At 44.7% G+C, this 18,337-nt stretch overlaps 4 protein-coding genes across 4 annotated transcripts; 3 read left to right on the forward strand and 1 right to left on the reverse strand.

Moving 5' to 3' along the window:
- The first annotated feature begins 358 nt into the window (after positions 1-358).
- Positions 359-2,835, forward strand: LOC111067001 (translocation protein SEC63 homolog). Its single transcript, XM_022356007.2, has 2 exons — positions 359-499; positions 587-2,835. Exon 2 carries the CDS (start codon positions 590-592, stop codon positions 2,771-2,773), a length of 2,184 nt encoding a protein of 727 aa, XP_022211699.2. The 5' UTR covers positions 359-499; positions 587-589; the 3' UTR covers positions 2,774-2,835.
- A 2,580-nt stretch (positions 2,836-5,415) lies between these two features.
- LOC111067006 (chromobox protein homolog 1-like) lies at positions 5,416-6,356 on the forward strand. Its single transcript, XM_041595427.1, has one exon. It carries the CDS (start codon positions 5,491-5,493, stop codon positions 6,013-6,015), a length of 525 nt encoding a protein of 174 aa, XP_041451361.1. The 5' UTR covers positions 5,416-5,490; the 3' UTR covers positions 6,016-6,356.
- Positions 6,357-14,384: 8,028 nt separating this feature from the next.
- Positions 14,385-15,132, forward strand: LOC111067007. The gene is made up of 3 exons (XM_022356014.2): positions 14,385-14,570; positions 14,627-14,818; positions 14,883-15,132. The coding sequence occupies exons 1-3, from the start codon at positions 14,457-14,459 to the stop codon at positions 14,973-14,975; spliced, it is 399 nt and encodes a 132-aa protein (XP_022211706.1). The 5' UTR covers positions 14,385-14,456; the 3' UTR covers positions 14,976-15,132.
- Positions 15,133-16,778: 1,646 nt separating this feature from the next.
- LOC111067011 lies at positions 16,779-17,689 on the reverse strand. Its single transcript, XM_022356023.2, has 3 exons — positions 17,564-17,689; positions 16,899-17,161; positions 16,779-16,827 (listed from the first exon to the last, which is right to left on the reverse strand). Exons 1-3 carry the CDS (start codon positions 17,591-17,593, stop codon positions 16,779-16,781), a joined length of 342 nt encoding a protein of 113 aa, XP_022211715.2. The 5' UTR covers positions 17,594-17,689.
- Between the last annotated feature and the right edge of the window lie 648 nt (positions 17,690-18,337).

The raw sequence follows: 18,337 nt of genomic DNA on the forward strand, positions 1-18,337 counted from the left end.
CAACTGCAACAAATCAAAACTAATACAAGCTGGGACTGCAGGCTGGACCAAAGGATACTCGCTGCTTGGGGGGGGGTGAAATTAATGTCCCTTTAGTACTCTACTTTTACAGGGTATTAGTCAGCCATTCATGGCACACAATAAATCATTTGAATAAAGTGGAGAAAAAGCACCGGAAAAAGTAGACAAAAGTAAAGAAAAGTGCCAGTATGCAGAACCAATGCCAAAAAAACATCAGAGTGGCATCCTTAGAGCGTTGCCTGATCGTCAGGCGACAGAGCAGAAATACTGGGAGAGAGAGCAGGCCCTGGAACATTTCCCATCACTCTACAAAGAGAGTAAAAACTAAACACACAATTCATAGAATAGTTGCTCTAGCAATAGCTAGAATTTCGCATTGATTCTTTGATTTCACACAGTTTTAAATAGTTTAAATAGTTATCCAAAATTAAGCAAAAAGCGTTGACAACCCCACACACTCCCCGCACAGGGCGTAAAGGTAAGACGCTTCCACTGCCACTACCGAAAAGAAGACGGAACCTTCGATTGATTGATTGATTGATTGATTGCCAAATACATCCTGTAGATCATGGACGATCCACACTTCCATTATGACAATGATGGCTCAATGTTTTACTTTGTGTGGCTGGCCGCCTGGACCATCGCAATGATACCCTTGTCCTACTTGGGCTGGCCTAAAGCCATCGATGCCGGATCACAATACATCACAAACAGAATCAGATGCCTTTGTGGGGAGTGCATCAAGAAGAACCAGCGTCTGTCCAAGGTGCATCCGTTGCGGCCCATTCTGTTGTGGCTCTTTCGCGTAGGCCTCGTTGCGGCATGGATCCTGCTGGCCTCCCTGGCCGTGTGCGCGCCGTCCAAGGAGCAGCACCTCGAGGTGCCCGCGGTGGGGGACATCTTTAATCCATTCCACATACTAAAGGTGCAACCAGAGGCAACGTTGCAGGAGATCCGTCAGTCGTACCACCAGCTCGTGCTGGTTCTACATCCCGACAAAGTGACCGGCGACCAGGCGGCATTCATTCGGCTGACCAAAGCCTACACGGAGCTCACCACCGGCGATGGGCTGAACAATTACCAGCAGAATGGGCAACCAGATGGCCCAGAGGTGGTCACCCTTGGTATCGCCCTGCCCGCATGGCTGGTGTCTGCGCAGTACGGTCTGTGGGTGCTGTGCCTCTACGCTGTGCTCATCACCGTGCCCCTGCCCCTGGTGGTGTCGTATTGGTGGCGGGGCGCCATGCGCTACTCGGGCCAGGTGCTGAGGGCCACCATCGAGCAACAGTTTCTGATCCTACACCAAAATAAGCCACTGGGGGTGAGGCGTGCCCTGATGCTGCTGTCGGCCAGCTTTGAATTCAATCGCCGATACAATGCGGCGATGGTGATGCGCGAATCGGACAACCTGGAGCTGCGTGCCCTGTTGCGACACCTCAGTAGACTCGATGTCAGGACCAAGGAGCAACCCTTCTGCCTGAAGTACGCGATCAAGGCCAGGACCATTCTGCATGCGCATCTGACGCGTCTGAGCCTGAAGCCGGCGACGCTGGAACGCGACCGCCAGCTGATTGTGCGCCTGTGTCCGCAGCTCATCGAGGGCCTGCTCCAGTCCCTGAGTCAAATGGCGCAGCTGGCATATTGCGGCCATTTCGGTTTCCAGCCGAACGCCGAGGCCTTTGAGAATGTGATGAAGCTGCTGCCGATGCTCGTCCAGGCGGTGTGGGAGGACAAGTCGCCGCTAATGCAGCTGCCGCATATCAACGATCCGCTTGTCCATGCGCTGGTCCGGCAGCGCAAGGACTTGGCCATCGCCAGCAACAGTATGGAGCGTTTCGCCAGGCTGTCGCCACGCGATCGTCGCACGCTGCTGCGCACCCTCAATGACGCTGAGTATGCGAATGCCATGCGGGTGCTCGGCCACATGCCCCTGATCGAGATGTCCGTCCACTGTGAGGTGCTGGACGATTGGGAGGGCCGTGTGGTGACCGCTGGATCCATTGTCACCGCCACCATTACCATCAGACGCCTGCATATGGGGACGTTGCTCGACACTGGCGTTGAAGCCGCAGCCGAGGATGTTGCCGCCGCCGGCAGTGCAGAGACGGCGCCCGGGGATAGGCCGGGCGCAGCGTGGCTCCGCCACAGTCGACGTGGCGGCAGGGCCAAGAGGAAGAAGCATACAAAGGCCGGCACACAATCGAATGCCACCGGCGATGGCTGCCAGGATCGCGCCGACGAGCCGGACAACGCTGATGACGAGGAATGGGAGCGCCTCCAGGCGGCGCATAAGCAGAAGCCGCCCGTCCTATTCCCCTCCAAGGTATCGCACGAGGTGCACTGTCCGCTGTTTCCCGACCGGAAGCAGGAGTACTGGTGGCTCTACATCTGTGACCGACGCAAGCACTCCATCATCACGGGCCTCTGTCACATCACGGATCTGGTCGACTCCAAGGAGATCAAGCTGCAGTTCATGGCGCCCGCGCTGCCGGGCGCCTACACCTTTGCGGTTTGCCTGCGCTCCGACTCGTATTTGGGTGTCGATCATCAGCAGGAACTGAAGCTGCAAGTGGAGGAGCCGGCGCCCGTGCAGCTCGATCATCCCCAGTATCGTGATTTGAACGAAGGCGACGGCGTCGGCGAGTCGGAGAATAAAACTGTGACGGAAAAGCCAACAGAGGATAACGAGTCAGACGACGCTTGGGTCTCCTACACCGATAAGAGCGACGATCGGGATGAGGAGGATGAGTAGGAGCAGCAGCAGCAGGACGCCCCTGTGGAGACAGCGACCCAGTCTGGCAGTGGCCCTGGCCCTGGCCCTGGCCCCTGCTGTGAAATGTTTATTTTTCCGTTCAATAAAAACAAAAACAAAACTCAAGGTTAATGTTTAAACGATTTTAAAAGAGTGCAAGGCTCCTCTTTAAGGGTCTCTCTCTCGCTCTCTCTCTTTCTGCTCTCTTTCTGCTCTCTCTCTCTCTCTCGCTGCCTGTCTGCTCTGCTCGCCTGACGCTTCATGAACCATGAAGCTTGGCGCACAAAAAAAAAGAAAACATCTTGGCTGCAGGCCGGGCCACACTGCGACAGCCAGTCAATGGCCCATAGGCCTAGGATTCATGCGCCATGGCCCCTTTCCCAGCCCCCCGCAGACACACACAAAGCCACATAAGGTCGCGCCTCAAAGTGGCAAGTCGAGCAGAGCGAAGCGGCAAGGACGACGCTGCGACGCTGCGACGCTGCGACGACTGTGCGATATGTTAATTTGGCAAAAGCAAAAAAAAAAAAGAAAATAAAACCAAAAGGATGCTTTCCTTTGGCCGCCAAATCCCAGAAGCAAAATGTGTCATACATGGATTCGCTCAAGGAAAAATGTGCAAAAAATATACCCTTTCTCTTGCAGCAGGGTATTCAGTTTTTTCCATGAAATATGGCTTAACAATTTTAAAACGGCTAAGAAAACAAACAAAAAAGGAGTGGCTTTAAATATAGAATTATGTTTGCTGTAATGGGCTGGGCCGCAATTATCAAACGGTTCTGGAAACAGTTACGAATCGGTTCTGAAACGGTTATGAAACGGTTATGAATCCTCTTAATATAAATCCGTTCTAAATCGATTTAGAATCGGTTATAAAAAAGGGGGGTTATGCCTCAGCTTTGAATCTTTCCGAATCGGTTTTTGGTTCGGTTATGAATCGGTTATGCTTTAGTTATGAATTTGATCAAAATCAATCCATTTTAAATCGCTTAGAGACAGTTCAGAATCGGCCTTGAATAATAAATAATAAATAAATAAATAAAATAAATAAAGTAAATAAAATAAATTTATTAAAAATAAATAAAATAAATAAGAGAGCGTCAAGCGATTCGTTCAACTGCTCAGCACAAGATTCTCTTTGTACGGCGACTTTAATGAACGTATCGCCACTAAACCCCCCCAAAAATTGACACATCTCCCCCAACACACACCACCCACCCCCTTCCCATATATTCACATGCATGCGAGCAAGCATCCATTCCATTCATCCATTCATCCCGCACCTCAGTGTCAAATTTAATGCGGTTCGCTGTTTATTAGATTTGCACAAATGCCATTTTCAGGGAGCAGGTTTTTCCTTCTTTTTTTTTTTTTTTTGCACACCGCTCCTCCCTCCCATGCCCATGCCCATGCCCAGGGACCTCCTGTGTGTGTGTGAGCGGAAGTGGGCAGACGAGGGTCCTTTTTGGGCTAGGCGTTAAGTGCTTGTTGGTGGCATGCAACAACGGCCTCCTCTCCAACCCCAAAGACACCCCGAAAAAGCCGACAACGAAATTATCGAAAATTCATTTAAATGTCAGAGCAATGTTGAGAAGCTTACAAAAAAAAAAAATAAATAAAAATAAAAAGAAATGGCGCAACATGTCGTATGCGTAATATTAAATATTAAAACGTTTACATTATTAATGCCAGCACATAGGCAGACAGGCAGACAGACAGACAGTCAGGGGGACAGAAACGACAGACAGTCAGAAAAGACAGACAAGACAAACAGGCGGAAGGAGAGACAGCAGGCGAGTGGAATCGAGTGGAGATTTACAAGCACCAGAAGGACATTTACGGGGGCCAGCCAGCAGCCAGCAGCCAGCAGTGGCGCGGAGCTCAAGCCGAAATTTTCATTTCATTTCGAGAGCACAGCACAGCGAATCAGCATATTTATGAACACAACACAACACAACATTCATCCGCCATCCCCCAACCCCAACCCCATACCCATTCGCTCTGCATCCCATATCCGCTGTAAATTAGAAGAAGAAAAAAAAAAGCAGTGAACGAAAACACAAAGTCCCAGGCCAAAGAGCAAATGAAATCAGCGATGCAATCGACGGGCACACACCAAAAACTGTTGCTACATGCAACATGCAGGCAGGCAGCAGCAGCATCACCGACAACCGACAGGCAGCAATAATGCCCCGGCACAGAGACCCTGAGGCTGGATTTTGATTGCCTTTTGCCAGGGTCCCAAGTACCAAAATTCTTTGATCGTCCCCATGGACGAGCGCCGAATAGACAGCCCAGCATGGTCAAAAATAAAAGCTGGAGAGCTGCTTGGATACCCTGCACAGTGTAGAGTTTCGCCGCTGCAATACAAAGATGTTTTTAAATAATAACTTTTATATTTAAATATTTAATTATCACACAAAGCGATCGGGCAATGAAGAAATCCAACGATTAGCAAGCAAAAAAACGTCTGGGGAAAATTTAAAGCTTTGAACCTGCATTTGTTTTGCGGGTTTTTGATCAAACCAAAAAAAAACTATCGATATTTCGCACAATCAATTCTACAACACAGCGATACTATCAATAGCGTCTTCGATAGTTCTTTGGGCGCCGGGGGGGCCCTCACATCACCATCCGTGCAGGCGTCACAGCATAAAGCATAAAACTACACGATTGAACGGACAGCGGAGAGAAAAAAACGCAGCAACAGCAGAAAAATGACATCGTATGTCGTGCATCGCGTGGAGGACAAACGTTTTGTAAATGGACGCACCGAATACTTTTTGAGGTGGCGCGGCTATCCTGCCAGTGAAAACACTTGGGAGCCTGCGGAGAATCTGGATTGCCCGGCCTTGATAGCCAAATACGAAAAGTCGGTGAGACTGCAGAAGAAGCAGAAGAAGAAGAAGCAGCAGCAGCCCGAGAACCGCGTGGCAACAGTCGCAACGCCAGAAAATGTTCGCAGCGACGACGAGCCAGGGGCAATGAATGTGAATGCGAATGCGATCATGGGCTTTGATCGCGGCTTGAAGCCGGCCAAAATACTGGCGGCCACCGATGCGCTGGGCGAGCTCATGTTCCTGGTAAAGTGGGTGGGCTGCGATCAGGCCGATCTGGTGCCTGCCAAACTGGCCAACGAGCGCTGCCCACAGGTTGTGATTGCGTTCTACGAGGAGCGCATCGCCTGGCAGTCAGAAAATTTCAACGGTGACGACGGCGCCGACAGCTACAGCTCTGACTAACAGCGGCGTGGCGGACCAGCCACAAAAGAGGAGAGAGGATGCAAACAGAACAAGAAGAAGAAGTAGAAGAGGCCGAGGACAGCAACAACAAGAACGATGGGAAGCAGAAGAAGCCGCCGCATAAGGGAGACAACAGCAAGGCACTTCGAATCGGAGAAGCAGACGACTGACGACTAAGAAAATATGAAAATAATCCAGCATTGTTGTTGTTGTTGTTCGCGAGGGATAAACATAGAAATTATTTGTACAACTTAAGGAAGATCCAACGGGGACCTAAAAGCAAATATGCGCTTGACTTATTTTTTTTTTTTGTATGTGAAATATATGACAATCGGAAGGTATGAAATATTCACTTTGTTTATTATTTGGACCCCCCCCCAAATAGGCCTAGAAAGAAAACACAAAAAAAAAAGTTCGGCAGTCGAGTAAAATACAATTCGCAAAATGTACGCCTATAGCTCTGTCTCTCTCCTTCTCCATTTTGTTCTTGTCCTTCTGTTGCACCTCCTCTTTCTTGCTACTCGCAAGGTATATTCGCTGAGAGGTGCGGTACACGGACGGATAGGTGACCCTGGGGCGCAATTTAATCGATAGACGCACGGAAAAATCGTACAATTAAATGGTTGCAAAATGTTTTCTTTGCTAATTGGCTAATGGAGTAATTTTTTGGCTGATTTGGATTTTGATTTGTGATATTGATCTGGCTTGACCTGCGCTTAAAAGTACCGTACCTTGTATTCAATATAGCTTGGCGAGTGCCGGTTCGACAGACGGCGCCAGCAAAGTGTAAATAAATGGCAAACAATTATGTAGAGGATCTGGATTGGCTTTGGCATTGAAAGGCAGAGAAAAATGACACAGAGAAGCTCCATGCAACTGCTCGGTGCTGGCAACAAGACCTGTGGAGCGAGGACATTGTGGAGCGCATGGAGTGGAACAATAAAATGGATCTCATTGCCTGCGGCACGAACAAAGGGTAAGTGGGTATTGGATTGGCACTACTGCTCTCCGCTTGGACTTAAGCACACTTTACGGTTACGATTCGCGCAGGCGAGGTGGCAAAAGATTGTCCAACTTCGCCACGCCTGGCGAAGATGTGCCAGTGCCTCAGGTAATGGCAAGTTGGCTCTGCTGGATGCCGATAGCGAGACAATCATCTCTGGGCTGAAGGCAAGGCCATCAGGCTGCCAGGACACCAAAACCAAAGGGAATTTGTGCCAATTTGATTTGATTTTGTAGCCCAAGCGACCATCGATACCCATTAGTACAATTTTGGCCATAAAAGTGGGAGTGGGATCTGAGCCACACACACACAGAGTTTGAAGAGTTTGCTGCCTCGCCGGCGGAAATCCCAGCCTTTGGCATTCCGCTTCACTCCACACTTGCACGTGGATTGCGGATCGCTGCTTGCTGCTTGCGGATTGCTGCTTCATTCAGCGCATCCGCAACACCAACCCCACACCACACCACACCACCCACCCCAACCCTTTATGTGGTGGGTGGTGGGGGCTGTCATAAAAATCTGCGCATGCATTCGTCCTCGCAGTTAATTTCAGTGTCATGTTTAAGGCTCGTAAAATCAACTGCTCTTATGGATCCATTTTCGATTCGATTTGGTTCGGTTCGCTTCGATTGGATTCATTTTGTGTGTGTGGCAGCCCCACATTGTATAATAACCATATCACATTTCATTACACATATGTATGTATGTATGTATGCATGTACATATGTATATATGTAAGTACATATATTCTTCCTTTGTTGCCCTTTTCCTTTTTGGTTTTTTTTTTTGCAGCAGCAGCAGCAGCCCGAAACAACAATTCCCCCCAAACCAAATTTAGCTTTCGTTAAAGGACACGTTTTTCGTACGTATACGTAACGCGCCACAAAAAAGCACTCGTGAGGGGGGGGGGGGGGCGTGGAAATTCCTGGAAAAACGTGTTGCAAAACCTGAGTGTTGCACAAGCAGGAGATATCTTTAATTATTGCTGGGGAACAGGCAGGCACCCCATTGGAGGGTTATCATAAGCCTCAATCCAATGCATTTGGCTCCTCGCTGCTGGCTGCTTTTGTTATAATGTGCCATGCCCCATGCCCCATGCCCCACGGTTGCTGGCTATTGCAAATACATATGTATGATGATTATTCGTACAAAAACCTGGTGCCACATCAGTTGGTTTGGTTGTCAAGACATAAATAAATCATATGCATAAACATGTATTTGTTATGACAAGACCATGAGAATGATGAGCAGCAGCAGCAATTGGAGGGGGAGGAGAAGCATCTTGGAATAAGTGAAAACATTAAATTGTTTTCGCTGTGACATGGCAAGTGTTTAATCAATGATAATCGTTGAATTTCTGCTTAATTTTACTCAACAAAACGGCATAGAAAACAACCATCAGAAGAGACTGAGAGCAACAGATGGCAGCTCCTTTTTTTCATATTTATATATAATGGATAATCGTTTATGATATTTGATCTATAAAACTTTATACATTTTGCACGAATATAAATTTTTTAAGAAATATATTTCCACAGCAACAAACATCTAAAATCTAAAATGGGATTTACATTGAAGTCATAAATAAAGAAAAATGTTCAATAAAATATTAATTATCGTCCATCAATGCTGACATATGTATATATGTAGTAGTATAAAATACTTTCCATTATTCTTAAAGATCTTTTTTATATAGAAACTGCAATTAAAGGTTTATGCTGTATGCTTTAAAATATAATACATATAAATAAATAATATACAAACCATTTTTAATCTATTTTTCCACATCATGCCCCCAACATGTTTGTCTATAATTTCAGGTAAACAGACAATTCAGCTATTATTAAAGACTATTTTCATTATTTAATCAACTATTTAATTATGTTGTCCCACAAATAAACAAAAAGAAAGAAAAAAGAGAAACTGCATTCAGATGCCATTGAATGGGGGAGGTATAAAGTAAATACCTGATGGAATGTGAATGTGCCCGCCCTGCCCCCCCCGGGTGTTTTGTGGTCCCTTTGTGCGCGTGCCACAGTCTGTGGCAGCATCGCAACTTCTTTTGTTTCATAAAAATTTCGGGTTGTACTCACGTATCGCTGAAACGAGAAGAAAAAAAAGAAGCAAGAAAGAAAATATAAAAGAAAAGTCGTTTAAGTGAGAAAGATGAATAAAATGGAGAAAATCAATATTAAAGTAGACAGGAAACGGCAGGGTCTTTGGGACGTACGTTGCGTAGCAAAAGGACAATGTCCACTACATACTTTAAGGATATAAATACCAAAAAATAAAGGATTATTCAACGATCGAATAAACACCAAAGAATAATAATTATAATAAAAAACTTTTCTAAGGAATTTCTTTGTTTTTTATGCGCCCATACTTTTGCCACTCACTGTTTACAGATATTTTTGAGGAAATATTTGCTTTTGCCCGACAATAAACGTCATGTTTTAAGCGGATTTCCAGCATTTTTCCCCAGCAGAGTTTTGAGTGAGCGAAATCCCCAAAAGCAAAAATTCGCTCAATATAAATCAATAGAATCCTTTATTTAAAGGATAAAGAACGCAATGCAGAAAATGAAACCGAATCGGCGTCCAAGCAAATCGAATAGAAAACTGCATATGCATCAGGAGCATCCAACAGCAGCAGCAGGCGGCGATGCCTGCAGCACGAGGCATGTGGCATAATAGAATTTTGTGGATCCATTTTCCGGTAGCAGGACACACGCACGCACGCTCCATTCTCGTATAGCCTCTCTCCTTATATGTGGCAGTGTCCAGCCCGAAGGCAACTTTCGAATAATAGCCCCCGCCGACCAATGGCGGCGGCATCCATACTGTGGGAGCAACAAAAACATGGGGCCCCCCACGCCGACGCCCGCACACGCCACATAGAACACGCAAAATATGAATACCCATGCTGAGCATCGAAAAAAGAGGCAACTGAGGTTGGGTATATGGGGAATAGGGAATAGGCATAGGGGGATAAAGGAAACCAATCTCCATGAGGAATTTACAAATTAAATCATCAAATTAAATCATCAAATTAAATCATCAAATTAAATCATCAAATTAAATCTAGAACTAGAGAACTAAAGATTTATTTATTAATAAATATATATATTAATATTAATTAATAATTTAATAAATTCTCCGTGAAGAATTAACAAATTAAATTAAAAAATTAAATCTAGAATTATGAGATTTAATTATAATTAATTAATTAATTTAAATTTAATATATATTTTATATTACTAAAATATAATTATAATTAATTAATTAATATATAATTATAAATATATGAAATTTGAAAAACAAAAATCAATCGATTGCCCTGCTTGAAGAGCCTAAACCGCAATCGATTACAGGGTATACAGTGCGTACATGTGTCACCATAAAAATCATACATACATGCATACATATGTACATACATATGTATATTTTTATTCTACCGTTTCCCGTGCTTTTGGGCAATTTCACTTAAAATGTTGCTCCACCGCTTCGTCGCTCGCATGTGCAGCAGTTTTTTTCTTTATGGAGTGGTATTGGCGGGGCAGAACCGGAGGTCTCTGAATGGCGATGGGATATGCTGATGGGGCGGGAAGGGGGGTGCGTGTATAATAAGCATAACAGCTTTGCAACAACCTTTTGCAACATCGTTGAGATGCGGCTAAAGCGATGCGCTGCAGGCATCAAATATTTTTGCAAGACCACCCCCCTCCTACCCCAACCCTCCACGCACCACATTCCCGTAAAATGTGTGCGATGTGTGGCAGTGGCAGTGGCAGTGGCAGGACTCTGCAGGAGTATGCCTCAGAGCTACGAAAACTACGAACAAAAAACTGTGAGCCTGAAAGCGAATGGCAAGGCAGCAATAAAAGTACGCTTGCACACCCCCCCCGACAGGATGCTGAGGATACAGCAGGATACCCTTGAGAGATGCACGCAAAATGTGCTGGTTGGTGTGGGGTTGGGGGAAACTATGAAAATACTCTCCACGCATCTGAGAGATACTTTTGCTCATTTATGAAATATTTTTTAGGGAATATTCCGCAAACACTTCTCAAGGATTTGAAAGTGCTGCAAGTGTATCCTGCTGGGGCATCATCTTTTGCAATTTATTCTTAAAACATTTTCAAAGCGAAAATTTTCTACGCAGCATTGTAGAAATTTCTATAGTTCTGCTGCTTTTGTGGCACATTTTTCGGCTGCTTCCCCGACATGCCACAACATTCCGTTGAGGCTGCATCCCACAGATGCATTAAAGCTGCTGCTGCTGCTGTGCTGCTGCTGCTGTGTGGCATGGCGCAGCAGGAGAGAGTGTGTCTGTGCCCCACACAGTGTGCGTTCTGCTCCATTTTTTATGTGTGTGGGTGTGTCTCCTGTGGGGGGCTTGTACTTTGTAGACTTCTGCATAAATGTTTATTCATATTTCATTTGTTATCACAAAACTTTTTGGGCAACATTTCATTTGCATTCGCACCAAACAAAACAAAAAACACACGCAAATGATTAATAGCTTTCAATTGCTAAGTGAGACAGCGACAAAAAGGATTCCAAGTACTAGGCGGAGGCTGTGAGTGCATTTGGGGACTCCGGCTGCTGTTTCTGGTCAATCTTCATTAGAGGGGGCTCTGTGCCTGATTTTCTGCGCAATTAACTCGCTTGAAATGTAACCCGAAATTTTTGTAAATATTTACAGGCCCTGCAGGGCTGATCCAGGTAATGGCCTGACACCACCAACAGCCAAGGACAGAGCGAGAGAGAGAGAGAGAGAGAGAGAGTGCTGAGTGCTGAGAGAGCCAGGCGTACGCGTATGTACATACTTCATTAATTTTAATTAAGCTGCGAAATGGCAACGACAAAAACCGCGGCCAAGGACATGCATGATGGCAGCAAGCAACGAAATGGCGGAAGACTCTGCAGAGGAGGACATATCAGACATATCAGAGATTTTTCTCTGGAAATTAAACGAGCTGCTGCCACACGGTCTTAAATTATGCTTAAATTACACACTTATATGAAATTTGTATTGGATATATTAATTTGGGCCAGATCTAACCAGATCGTATCACCACTGTGCCATTGATTCATTGAAATTCACATCAAATAAGTTTTGTTGGATAGAAAACAAAATGATAGTCAATATAGAAACAAATTTACACCAATATTAGATTGAATTCGAAACAAATTCGAGAAGCAGCAGAAACAGTGCCTGGTCTAGCCAAAAGCAACGTAGCCAGGTAGCCAGGTGAGTCATTGCACTAGCGATTAATGTTTTTTTTTTTATTTATATAGAACCAAATGAAACTAGTTTTTTTTTTTGTTTCTAGGGGAAGCCAGAGGGTTGGCAGGAAGGGGAATCATACGAGTGGAACACATAATAATCATGTACTTACTAATCGAGCAACTCGATTTCGCCATCATCCAGCTCATCGTCGTCATTCTCTGGGTCATGTTCTTCAAAGATAGCATCTTCGCCCTCATCATGGAATCGATCGAGGGTTCGTTCATTCTGATTACCATTGGGGACTTTGCCAACAATTCGACCACCACCACCACCACCGGCACGTGACGTGGCCATTGGGGAATGACGGCGACGCCGTGTCGATTGTACGGACAGACCAACGCCCTGCTCAAGATTCTCCTCCTCCTCATCGCTCTCGATCTCAATCTCATCGACATCACGCTGACTGACACGACGCTCTGGCATTTTGTTAGTTTTTTTTTTTTTATTTTTTTTTGGTTTTTGGTATCTATATTCTGGCACTTCAAAACTCAAAACTTTTGCTTAAAGTCGATGCACACGATTCCACACGCCACAACGAAAAAAAAATAAATACGCACTTTAGGACACAATAATAATAATATATTTTGTAATATTTTAATGTAATTTTTTTGGTTTATAATGTGATTATTTCTCGGACTTGTGTTTCGGGACTTTCGACTTCCACAGAGACTTGCAACGAACGCACTGAAAAAATTGCAATTGGCGGATGAAACGGAATACGGAGAATGGCCACCGTGGTGGGACTTTCAGGGGCTTCACATCGCGAGACCTTAGTCCCCAAACCGACTGGGGCTCTGTGTGGGCTAATTCAATTAGAGAACTGAGAACAATGGCAACAACGAAACAGGTGTACAGCTAGGAGATACATCACATAGATAGATCGATGGGTATTCGACGGAAAAATACCCCACCCAGAGGTATACCCCCAGTCTGAGGGTTTAGAAAGTTTATTTTATTGTTAGATCATTACTAGCATTATTCCAGAGAGTGTAAACATTCTCTACCGCCTCTGGTGCATACTATCTGTCGCTCAGTCGCTCTTTTTTCCAGTGTGGCTTAGCAGCAAACGATAAGTTTCCTTCCGGTAAGATTCCTAGACAGCATATACTCGTTTGTTCAACATTTTAAAGGGTATACAACCAGAAGAGCATGAGCTGGGCTGAACACGACGCGATGGTCAGTCAAAGACTCATTCGGTCTGTCTGTCCCTCAATGGGTTCTCTTCGCCTCTGTGTATCTTCCATTATGTCCGCTTTGTTTCGCTTTTGTTGGCCGTAAGACAAATGCTACATACCCGTAGCCATACCCACCGTAAAATGGGTCAGCGATTTTCGGGGGCGACATTGTGGCGATAGGTAGGAAGCCCTTCACACGTGCTGCGTCCCCAACATTCTGTCGATGAATGAATTGCAGGGATGGAAAACACCACAAACGTAAAAGAAATCAAATCAAGGCAATGCTAATAATTTCAGTTGCTATTTTCATTCTATTGATTTTTGATATATTTCTTTTTGGAAGCTTTTTGGAATGCTCGCGTGATATTCAACAACAAAATGATTAACAATTATTATCTGTTGTTGCTTTGGCGGTGCTTCCGGCTAATCCCCATTCCTCTCCGTCGTAGCCCAGTCGAACCATAAAAAATTCAAATGAGCTAAGACCGCAACGAGTTGGATTTAATGAGCCATTTCAATGCCGCTGAGGCTCTGCAATTGCTTCCCCTTTGTTGCTGCTGCTGCTGTTGCTGCTGCTGATGATGATGATGATGTTGTTGATGCTTGATGGGTTGATGGTAGACCAAACCTGGCCACAAAAACTCATCATTCAAGTGATTATTTTGGCTGTATATATTTTTGCAACAGCAACTCGAAAACTCAAAGAGTTTTGCGTAGATTTTAATTCCAATCCCAATCCAATTCCAATTTCCATTTCTTTGCATTCTGGAATTTCAGACATCTGGCAGCACTGTTCTGAGTGAAGTTGGCTGCTCTACAGTTGTGACGTTGCCACACAGTTAACTTCCAACGTATCAAATCAAAGGAATTTGGGAATTTCAATTCAGGATGAGAGTGTTGTGTCAGTTACAGTTATTATTACAAGTCAGTTTATCTCAGACGTGTGTGTGAGAAATAAAATATTTTTCGGAATGGAATCTATTATGAGCTTAAGTGTAATGGGAGGCCCAGCCATACATCTAGAACCCGGAACTCTCTACTCGATTGGCCGCAAGGCAGGTCTGGAGTTTCGCATCGACGATGATGTGAGTACGCTGCAGAATGTGTTCGCTTTTCCTTTTCTTTACATATGTGTCCTTAGTCCTTGGAGCTTGTGCATGCCTCCATAATCAATTTTAAGCATCGACCGGGAGTCCTGAGCATGCGCACCATCTCGGGCGAGATCTTGGTCAATGGGTTGGAACGCAATCCGGCAGTGATTACCAAACTTGATGCCATTGATGGCATTATAAAGCTGCGCTTCGGTAAAGTGGATGCAGAAATAATTATGATGGTAGGTAGCCCCAACGACAAGTGGCCAATAAATAGCTGAATATATTTAATCTGATATATTTCAGCACCAACCAATGGATAGCAGCGAGGGTGAAGATACATCGGACAATTCCACAACTGACAGTTCATCGTCTGAAGATCTCGGGGGCGTGATCTAAGCGACTGACTACCCAACTACCATACCATACTAAATTCACACTGCTGGCAACACTTTCGCTGATGCTGGGCCACACTTCTGCCTCTCTATAGTACTCATGTTGTTTTTTGTTATTATTTCGAAACTCTCTATAGACTTTAAATAAATTACAGACTTGATTTAAGCGCTTAATTGGGGTGCTAGCAAAAATATAATTACTCGGCTGCCTCGGCTCGGTATTTGCTGTGTCGAGTGGCCGAAGAATCATGTCGCCAAATGGGTGTCCCGGGGGTCACGCTGCCAATTATGGTGTTGCACATTAATTGAAGTCGTTGCACTGGCAACGGGACGCCGGACGATGGACAGCGCAATTGTGGCTTTAATTATGCGACAGACGAACGAACGAGCTGCTGCTACCCGACCAGACAACCAGACGACCCGTCCGTACCGTACCGTACCGGTCAATGCCAAGGGCGACACACATATATTTTTCTGCCGGCAACGAGGACAGTGAGGCAATAAAGCGAGACACCGCTGCCACGTGCAGACAGAAGACAAGAAGCCAAACGAAGCGTAACGAAACGAATTTAATAATCAAAGCTCCGCTCAAGCAAACAAATAAAAAGTAAAAAAAAAACACACAAAACACAAAAAAAAGTTGTCCAACCTTCAACACAAATATACACAAAAAACAAAAAATCAAACAGAAAAAGCTCAAAACAAATGCGGAAGAAGCGAGAGAAAAACACGAGAAATTTGCATAAAAATTATATATGTTAAATGCTCTGCAATATTACAAATGGAAGGGTTTCGATAGCATATGAGCCAAGGTATCACAATAAAGATGAATAAAGTAGGCAACGAATCATATCCGAAGATCAACATCCTGCATGGCGACACTTGGCAGCTAAAACTCTATAAATAACCGCAAAGATAGAGCGATAACAACAACAACAACAAAAACAGGTAGCTGTGTGCAATAAACATAAGCCAAAAGCATTTTCTCAGGTGCAAAACATAAAGCAGTAGCTACCCACACACGTAAATTGAAACAATTAGAATAAATAAACCGCGCATAATCAAGCCATGTTTGATAAGCACTTGCCACAAAATTCCAGCAGGTGACAGTGCGTTCCATGACCAAACGGCAGGACGGTAGCACGGCAATCGCTGTGCATTTTTCTTTACTTTTCTTTTATGATAATAATAATAATGTTTCATCACATTGGCTGGGGCGCCTATATTCTTATCTTGGCTCCGTTGGAGAGTGTTCCTTACTACCCCCACCCACCCCATTTATCAGAGTCACGAAAAGCAAACATCTCTGGAAAACGAGCGTAAAACAAGACAAATTATAACCTGGCCAGCAACCAGGTGAAGCGACGCACAGTGGGCACCAACAAGTAATGGAAATTAACATATGAAATAAACATACAAAGCGGGGCTGAAGCGTTTTACACGTGATGCAGCAAGCAAGCAGTTCAAAGCAGTTCAACTGCAGAGATGCAGTTACTTGCTCTGACAAGCAGTTAACTAACGGAAAATGCAGCGTGCCGTATTAATTTAAAAAAAAAAAATCAATTAAACTTAGAGAAAAAAAATCTGATTTTCAACTCGCTGCGTAATCTGTTATGAAATATTATAGAGCCACAGAATTCGCATAATTCAACAATTTGTAGTCCAAGTTTGTCCGTAAATAAAGCAACGCTTGTTTGTTTCCCCCAGCCCCCGTTGCTCGTCAACGCGTGCAATCCATTTATGGTAGCCCAACATCGAAACAAATGAATCACAACGCGAGAGAATCTCTGAAACCTGAAATCAGAAATCAGAAATCTGAAAGCCAAGGCCCTCCTCCGGCTACGGGTATGGTGGTTCTAACGGGTTTTGTTTTTTTTAGTGATCGAAACAAGTTCAAGGTTAAACTGCACACAGCACTTTGACTCACCTGTTGGCAGCAGCAGCAGCAGCAGCATAAATGTTGTGGGGCGGCTTCTGCGACTCCGACTCGCTGGCTAGCAGAACGCTCTCTGACGTCACGGGCCTGTAGATCAACGGCTTGACGTTGTGCTCAAAGTCATCGAGAAAGACGACATCGTGGACGGGTATCAGGCGATGGTCGCCGCTCACACTGAAGTGCAGATCGCGAAAGGGTCCATTGAAGAGGCAGCGCAGTGGAGAAGTCACCAGAGCCGTGTCCTCCGAAGGCAGCTAAAAGACAGGAGGGGGGGGCAGGGATTTACTACCACATATGACACACAGAACACCAAATAAAATAGGAAAACAAATCTACATATTGGGAGGGTATTCACGCGCAAGTGTAGGATAAACTTCTAGGGGTCTCCAAACCAAATCTTCGAACAGTTCTTTTGGCTTCAATATTTATTCTATCAAATAATAGATATCATAGGTAGTATATTCTCTTTGATGGGAACGGTACTATGTACATAATGTCCCATGAGTAATCCATTCCATTCCAGCTATAATATTTATCCAATCAATATGATTGCTAGCATCCAGATCGACAATACCTAAGCCTATAACTATACCAATTCTGAGCACTGTTTCTTTAAGATTGTGGCCAACGCAATTTTTTGTAAATATGTTGCACACCTTGATTTTCCCATTGGCTGCAGAGAACATCGGGATACGCACAACACACACACACACGCACACACACACACACACTGGCTCTCGGCTTGACGTTGTTTCGACACGCGTACATGGAGAGTAGATCACGGCGGGCGACTCTCTTTTCAATTAACAGTTAACAAAAAACAAAAAAAAAACACACACAAAACACATTCACTTGCACAATTGGACGACGACGCTCTCAGCGACTGCGACGGCGACGGTGGCGGCTGCGTCTGCGCCAAACATTTCACTTGTTGCAACACCAACAAACAACAAACAGAGACACTAAAAAGCCGACTGCCGATCGCGTTTGCTGAAACTAAAAGTAAATCACGGAATTTCGTTGTTGCAAATATTTATCGTGTCGTTGGTCTGATCGGCGGTCTTCTCTTCCAATTGGTCCAGTACGATCAAAAAAAAAATAATAAAACAAAAAAAACAGCTGGAGCTTTGGTGATCTGGCAGCGCGAGAAGACACCTTGAAGTTGCCAGTCTGAGGAAAAAAGGTGCTGTCCAACGATGTTTTGTGCCAATACGAATATCATTATTTCCAGCTCTATAGTTTACAAATACTTCTCTAAGCACTATAAAACCACAACTATCACAATTAGTGATTAATAGGAATCGTGTAAATAGTAATGGTCTCAGCCAAATCTCAAAATGTCGGCTAGTTTCAAAATAAAAGTACAACCCCGCTGAAATTATCGCACAAAAATACCGATAGCCGGTGCATCGATAAGTATGTATAATCCA

The sequence above is a fragment of the Drosophila obscura genome, unplaced genomic scaffold (assembly GCF_018151105.1).
Source record: "Drosophila obscura isolate BZ-5 IFL unplaced genomic scaffold, ASM1815110v1 contig_73, whole genome shotgun sequence".
NCBI lineage: Eukaryota > Metazoa > Arthropoda > Insecta > Diptera > Drosophilidae > Drosophila > Drosophila obscura.

Excerpts from the sequence above, each read along its gene's own strand:
- LOC111067001 (XM_022356007.2), top strand. The coding sequence starts at position 590 with ATGGACGATCCACACTTCCATTATGACAATGATGGCTCAATGTTTTAC.
- LOC111067006 (XM_041595427.1), top strand. The coding sequence starts at position 5,491 with ATGACATCGTATGTCGTGCATCGCGTGGAGGACAAACGTTTTGTAAAT.
- LOC111067007 (XM_022356014.2), top strand. The coding sequence starts at position 14,457 with ATGGAATCTATTATGAGCTTAAGTGTAATGGGAGGCCCAGCCATACAT. Across the intron at positions 14,571-14,626 it reads AGTTTCGCATCGACGATGAT|TCCTTGGAGCTTGTGCATGC; the intron begins GTGAGTACGCTG and ends ATGTGTCCTTAG. Across the intron at positions 14,819-14,882 it reads ATGCAGAAATAATTATGATG|CACCAACCAATGGATAGCAG; the intron begins GTAGGTAGCCCC and ends GATATATTTCAG.
- LOC111067011 (XM_022356023.2), bottom strand. The coding sequence starts at position 17,593 with ATGTTCTCTGCAGCCAATGGGAAAATCAAG. Across the intron at positions 17,162-17,563 it reads CAGCCAATGGGAAAATCAAG|CTGCCTTCGGAGGACACGGC; the intron begins GTGTGCAACATA and ends CCTGTCTTTTAG. Across the intron at positions 16,828-16,898 it reads GCTGCTGCTGCTGCCAACAG|AACCACCATACCCGTAGCCG; the intron begins GTGAGTCAAAGT and ends AAAACCCGTTAG.